Below are 7,266 nucleotides of genomic sequence, written 5' to 3' on the forward strand. Positions count from 1 at the left end.
TCTGACCCCTGCAGGTACCTCTTCACTGAATCTAACTTGCCAACATCTTCTGGTATTGCTTTTCCCTTCTGAAGCCCATCAAATGTCTTCTTGTCAATGATCTTCGATTCGAGTAACTCACTGGCAGGAACCTTGTCTCTCAGACCATCAAACAGAAGCTGTTTTTTAGCTTCACTCTCACCAATAATTGTAATGATGTATTTGATGATGCTTTCGATGGTGACTTTTCCTGATCTGTACTGTCGGATAAGGTCCCGACGTTGTTCCTCAGTGAAATACCCGGAGTGTATCAATTCCCAGATGGTGACTGTTTTACCAGAGTATTTTCCGGATGGGACAGACACTGTGGCTGTGCTGAAGATGTCACGTGTTTGTTCTGTTGTATAACCCTCCATGTGTGTCACTGCTTCATCTGTCAATGGTAACAGACAGAGTCCAGTCTCCGGGTCCACTTGACACCTGTCCATCAGTTGGAAATAAGTAAGGTACTCTTGGGTATTGGGGTCAAAATACCCTTTGGTTTCATCAGTGTCACTGGGAAGTGTTTTGCTCATTTTCTCATCAATGATGCCTTGCTTATAGCCCTGCTCCAAGGGTAGACGATGGCTGTTCAAAGGGTCAATGATGCCACCAGTCGCCATCTGAGCTTGCAGTAAACGGATTGCATGGTTTGGACTGATGAGGTCTTTCTTCATTGCTTCGAACAGGGAGATGGTGTTTCCCGTGTAGGGATCCCTGTAACCAGTCACCGCCCTCTCTGCAGACAGCAGCTTTTCCTGAAGTTCTGGTCCAACCACAGCTTCCTTAATGGCCTCATTGACTGGCAGCTTCTTGTTTTTGATGGGGTCAATGATGAAACCAGAAGCTGCCTGGGCCTCCAGCAGGCTTGTGGCTGTTGTAGGCTTCAATATTCCCTGTTTCATTGCCTGATAGATGCTAAGTTTCTCATTTCTAGGCTCAAGGATGAGACCAGCAATGCAGCTCTTGCCCTGCAGATAAGTCTTCAGGTTTTCTTTTTGGGACAGTTCCTGTACTGTTACCGAACCTTTCTTCAGTTTGTCCAACTGTTTCCTGCTCAAGATGCCAGCCTGCTGTAGACGACCAGCTGTCACTGGCTGACGAAGGCCACTAAACGTCAGTTTGGTGTCTTCACTTTCTGCAGCAGAGTCCACCATGTCTCTGCCATTGGAAATGGCTTTCACTGGAGTGACTGTTACTTGTTGAATTGGAGCCATCTCTTTGATCTTTTTCTGAGCTTCCAGTTGCTCTCTCAGGATCCGGTTCTCCTCAGCCAGCTGCTTCTCTTTCTGCTGTCTCTTCTCTTCCATTTCCTGCAATTCCTTTTGTTTATCGTGAACCAAATCCTCTGCCTCCTTTTGCTTTCTCAATGCCTCCTCCATACTGGCCTGAAGCCTGTGTTTCTCATCCTCCAGTTTCTTCATTTGGTCACTTTGCTCGTCCTTCAGGGATTGGGATTTCTTCAATTCATCTTCATAAAGTCGCTCTAACCTCTCCTTTTCCTCTTCAACCATCTTCTCCTTCTTTAGCAGAAGCTCTTTCTCACTGATGAAGGTTTGTTGAAGGATCTGAGTGGTCTCAGCAATTTCCTTCTTCTGTCCTGCTTCCATCTGTAAGATTTGAGTACAGGAAACCAACTGTTAATGATCGATTCTGACCAAAGACAGTATATAGACTGTTCACACATTGGACCCAATAACCCCGTCCCCATTAACCTATTACCTAACACAACAATAACCCACATATTACTGCCACCTTACTCACTGATTACTGACAAATGAGGAGGTTTAATAAGTGAGGCAGGGATTAAGGAGGGAGGGGGTTTGGAGTGAAGGTTGGGATAGAGTAAGGGGTAAAGACTGAGGCAAGGGATAAGGAATGAAGAAGGAGCGCAATGAGGGACAGAAGTAATGAGTGAGATGAGAGACCATCAATGAAGAAAAAAAGTGGGGAATCAAGAGAGGGATTATGAGGGAGGAGACAAAGCGACAATTGGATAGGTACATGGATAGGTGCTTAAACTAGGACAAATGTTCCGCACAACATCGTGGGCCGAAGGGCCTGTTCTGTGCTGTATTGTTTTATGTTCTCTGTACAAAGGTGCAATGTTATTGTTACTGGGGACCTGCTTTAAATTCCACCATGGCAAAGGGCAGAAGCTGGTAAGTGAATGTCAAAAGATGGTGTTAATTCTGACAGAAACCCACCTGGTTCATTCTGCACTTCAGGGAAGGAAATCTGCCAATCCTCACCTGGTCTGGCCTACATGTGACTCTACACCTACAGCAATGTGGTTGGCTCTCAGTTGTCCCTCTGAAATGGCCGGGCAAGCCGTTCAGTTGTATCAATCGTGACAAAGTCTCAAAGAAATGAAACCAGACGGTTCACCTGGCATCGACCTCAGCACCGGAAAAGACAACGGCAAAACCAGCTGTAACAACCGTGCACAGTCCCCCTCACTAACATCCGGGGGCTAGTGCCAACACTGGGAGAGCTGTCTCACAGCCTAGCCAAGCAACAGCCTGACACAGTCGTACTCACAGACAGATAATGTCCCAGGCCCCACATCCCCATCCCTGGATATGTCCTGTCCCACCGGCAGGACAGACCCAGTAGACAGGGCTCCACAGTGGGATACAGTCGGGAGGGAATTACCCTGGGAGTCCTCAACATTGACTCCGGACCCCAGGAAGTCTCACTGTTTCAGGTTAAACAAGGGCAAGGAAACCTCCTGCTGATCACCACATACCGCCCTCCCTCGGCTGATGAATTGGCATCCTCCATGTTGAACAACACTTTGAGGAAGATGTGAGGATGGCAAGGTCACAGAATTAGAATTAGAATTTATTGTCACAGGTACACACATGAGTACAGTGAAAAGTCTAGAAGGCACCATTTACGGAACCATCTGAAACACAAAGGTATCCAGATAAACATTCTTAAATACAAGCTCTTAGGGAAAAAAATATAAAAATTAAAAAATAAGTCCAGCATTACAGACTTTCAAAAGGACAAGACCATAGTAAAAAATGAGAAAAGTAAAGAGATAAAAAGTTCAGAATAATAGTCCTCCCACAATAATATAATAACAAAAGAAAGGCATTTTTGAAAAAGAGAATTTAAGAGAAAGTCTATTTCCTGCTTTGGGATTGAGGAAGCCCACTCTCCACCTCCACTGGAATCTTCACAATGCAGAACAAGCTGCCTGAGGTCACAGACAGACTGACCTCAGGGAGACCCAGACTGAGACCCACGTCACTGAAAGGGGTCTACTACCAAGGTCCACCTGCAACAGTAGCTCAGCAGCAGCACTACTGATGGAGCTGGTGAGGTCCTAAAGGACATCACTGATGGGTCTGCGGCAGGTGGGGAGGGAACCAACACGAGGGAAAAACATACTTGACCTCATCCTTACCAATCTGCCGGCTGCAGATGTATCTGTCCATGACTTTATCGGTAAGAGTGACCACCACACAGTCCGTGTGGAGACAAAGTCCCACCTTCACATTGAGAATCCCCTCCAGTGTGCTGTGTGGCACCATCACTGTGCTAAATGGGTCAGACTTCAAACTGATCTAGGAGCTCAAGGCTGGGCATCCATGAGGCACTCTGTCTGAAAAGGGTGCCCTCTGGCCCTGGATTCTCTCACAAGGGGAAACAACCTCTTCATCCTGATCCCATCAATTCATCCAAGAACCTTGTGTGTTTCAATAAAGTCACCTTTCATTCTTCTGAACTCCAATGAGTACAGACCCAATCTGCTCAACCTCTCCTCATAAGAGGATCCCTCTGTAGCCTGGATCAGCTGAGTGAACCTTCTCTGGAATGTCTGCAAAGCTAGGCCATTTTACCTTCAGTATTCAGAGTATTCCAGCTGTGGTCTGACTGGAGCCTTGTGTAGCTTTCGCCAAGTGTCCTTAATTTTATTCTCCATTCCCTTTGAAATAAAGGTCAACGTTCCACTTGCCTTTCCTGTTAGTGACTTGGAGACTAGCTTTTTGTGATTCATACACGAGACTCCCAAATCCCTCGCTGCTGCAGTCTTTCTCCATTGCAATCATATCCAGCTCCTCTGTTCCTCCTGTCAAAGTGCACAGCCTCACATTTCCCCACATGACATTCCGTCTGCCACGGTTCTGCCCACTCACTTAGTCATACAGTAACAGAGATCTAGCCCAGAAAAACACTCTTCGGCCCATTGCGTCTGCACTGGTCAATAAACAGCTACCCAACAATTCTAATCCCGTTTCCCAGCACTTAGCCCGTGGCCTTGTGTACCTTGGTATCACAAGTGCACAGCTAAATACTTCTTCAATGTGTTGACAGTTTCTGCCTCTGCCACTTTTACAGAGAGAGAATTCCAGATTCCCACCACCCTCTGGCTTTTCCTCACATCCCCCTCGAAACCTCCCGTCTCTTCCCTTCAATCTACGCCCCCGGTCAATGATCCCTCTACCCAGGGAAAGGTTCCCTCCTGTCTGTCATGCCTATGTCCCTCATAATTTTATCCATAGCAACCAAGTCCCCTGTCAGTCTCCTCTGCTCCCTGGAAAACAATCCCAGTCTGGCAATCTCTCCAGCCCAGGCCACATCCTGGGAAATCTCCTGAGCACCCTCTCCTGTGCACGCACATCCCTCCCATGATGTGGATTCCAGAACTGCACACCGTATTCTCACTGTGGCCTAACCAATGTTTTAGACAGTTCCAGCATCACCTCCCTGCTCTTCAACTCTGTGCCTCGGATAATAAATGCATATGCCTCCTTCACCACTTCATCGACATTGCTGAAGGGTCAGTTGTGCATGCAGAGCAGCGTGCCCCTGCCCCTGGCCCTCGGGGCTCCCCAAGGCGCCCCTGGCCCTCGGGGCTCCCCATGGCGCCCCTGGCCCTCGGGGCTCCCCATGGCGCCCCGGGCCCTCGGGGCTCCCCAAGGCGCCCCTGGCCCTCGGGGCTCCCCATGGCGCCCCTGACTCTCGGGGCTCCCCATGGCGCCCCTGGCCCTCGGGGCTCCCTAAGGCGCCCCTGGCCCTCGGGGCTCCCCATGGCGCCCCTAACCCTCGGGGCTCCCCAAGGCGGCCCTGGCCCTCGGGGCTCCCCAAGGCGGCCCTGGCCCTCGGGGCTCCCCATGGCGGCCCTGACCCTCGGGGCTCCCCAAGGCGGCCATGGCCCTCGGGGCTCCCCAAGGCGGCCCTGACCCTCGGGGCTCCCCAAGGCGCCCCTGACCCTCGGGGCTCCCCAAGGCGCCCCTGACCCTCGGGGCTCCCCAAGGCGGCCCTGGCCCTCGGGGCTCCCCAAGGCGCCCCTGACCCTCGGGGCTCCGCAAGGCGCCCCTGGCCCTCGGGGCTCCCCATGGCGGCCCTGACCCTCGGGGCTCCCCAAGGCGGCCCTGGCCCTCGGGGCTCCCCAAGGCGTGTGGATGCTAGTATTCCCATGCACTGATTGGTAGAGCTCACTGGCTTGGAAGGTCCTATCAAAGGAGCTTTGGTGAGTAACTGCAAGAACATTTGTAGGTGGATTCACACTAGAGGGAGTAGTCTGCTTTGTTCTGGTTGATGTCAAACTTCTTGAGTATTGTTGGAGCTGCACTCAGCCAAACAATATTCCCTTGTATTTCTGACTGTGTTTGTAGACAGTTGTTGAATGCTGAGTCAGGAGTAGCTCATTGCACAATTCCCAGCATCAGACCTGTTCTTGCAGTCACAGTATTTGTATGGCTTGTTCAGTTCAATTTCTGGTCAATGGTAGCCCTCAGGGTGTTCATAATGGGGGACCCAATGATGGTAATACCATTGAGTGTCAAATAGTGAGGGGTAGACTCTCTCTTGTCAAGTATGGTCATTGTCTGGCATTTGCTTCAGTATCTGCAAAGTCATACTATGTGCTGAAAATCATGCCATCATTAGTGACCTTATCATGGGGGGAAGGTCATTGATGAAGCATCTGGGGTTGATTGAGCCTAGTCCACTAACCTGAGAAATTCCTGTAGCGATGTCAAGGGATTGACCTCCAGAAACCACAACTATATGTCACTGTGGTAGGTATGACTCCAGCCAATGCAAAGTTTTCTCCCAATTCCCATTGACTTTGATTTTGCAAGTGTTCCTTGATGCCACCCCTGACATACACTAGCTTTATGTAAAAGACAGTCACCCTTACTTTGATTCAAACATGGACAAAAGAGCTGAACCTATGTTGTAACAAGAGCAGGAACCGAGTGGCTCAGTCAGAACCCAATTGAACATTAGAACATAGAACATAGAAAAGTACAGCACAGAACAGGCCCTTTGGCCCACGATGTTGTGCCAGAGAGAAAAGTCCGAGCCTATTCAACCTTTCTTCATAAGGCAAGCCCTCCAGTCCAGGCAGCATCCATGTAAACCTTTTTTGCACCCTCTCCAAAGCCTCTGTATCTTTCCTATTGTAGGGCGACCAGAACTGGACACAATATTCCAAGTGTGGCCTCACTAGGGACTTGTAGAGCTGCAGCAAAACCTCACGGCTCTTAAACTCTATCCCCCTGTTAATGAGTAGGTTGTCACTGATTAATTCGCTGAAAATGTGTTGCTGGAAAAGCGCAGTAGGTCAGGCAGCATCCGAGGAGCAGGAGAATCAATGTTTCGGGCATGAACCCTTCTTCAGGAATCTTCAGGATTCTTGAAGAAGGGCTCATGCCCGAAACGTCAATTCTCCTGCTCCTTGGATGCTGCCTGACGTGTGCTGCGCTTTTCCAGCAACACATATTTTCAGCTCTGATCTCCAGCATCTGCAGTCCTCACTTTGTCACTGATTAATTGCTGAGTTATGGCAATTTCATTGCACTATTGCCAATCCTTTCCATCCCTTTACTGATGATTAAGAGTAGATTGATGGTACGATAATTGGCCTATATCTTGTGGACAGGATATACTTTGGCAATTTTCCACTGCCAGGTAGATGCTAGTTTGGTTAGGAGTGCAACTACTTCTGAAGCATAAGTCTTCAGTTTTATTGCTGTATGTTTTTTCAGTGCCTTCAAGTGTTTCCTCTCGTCATGAGGAAATAATTAAATTGGCTAAAGGCTGGCATGTATGATGCTTAGGATCTCAGGAGGAGGCTGAGATGGATCATGCACATGGCACTTGTGGCTGAAAGTCGTTGCAAATGACCGATGTGCTGGCTTCTCCATTATTGAGGATCGCCCATCAGTTGTGAGATCCTTTAGCTGTCAGTTGTATGCTGTTAGCATTGCTTGTCATGAAGTAATCTTG

General features: G+C 49.1%; 1 protein-coding gene across 1 annotated transcript in view; it reads right to left on the reverse strand.

The window, feature by feature from the left end:
• The window catches only part of LOC122546881 (plectin-like), a 12,881-nt gene extending 11,238 nt beyond the window's left edge, over window positions 1–1,643 (reverse strand). The window contains exon 1 of the mRNA XM_043685500.1: window positions 7–1,643. Within this exon, the coding sequence (XP_043541435.1) occupies window positions 7–1,628 (1,622 nt within the window). The 5' untranslated portion in view covers window positions 1,629–1,643. The remainder of the gene's footprint in view (window positions 1–6) is intronic.
• Window positions 1,644–7,266: the final 5,623 nt, after the last annotated feature.

The sequence above is a fragment of the Chiloscyllium plagiosum genome, unplaced genomic scaffold (assembly GCF_004010195.1).
Source record: "Chiloscyllium plagiosum isolate BGI_BamShark_2017 unplaced genomic scaffold, ASM401019v2 scaf_15029, whole genome shotgun sequence".
Taxonomy (NCBI): Eukaryota; Metazoa; Chordata; class Chondrichthyes; order Orectolobiformes; family Hemiscylliidae; genus Chiloscyllium; species Chiloscyllium plagiosum.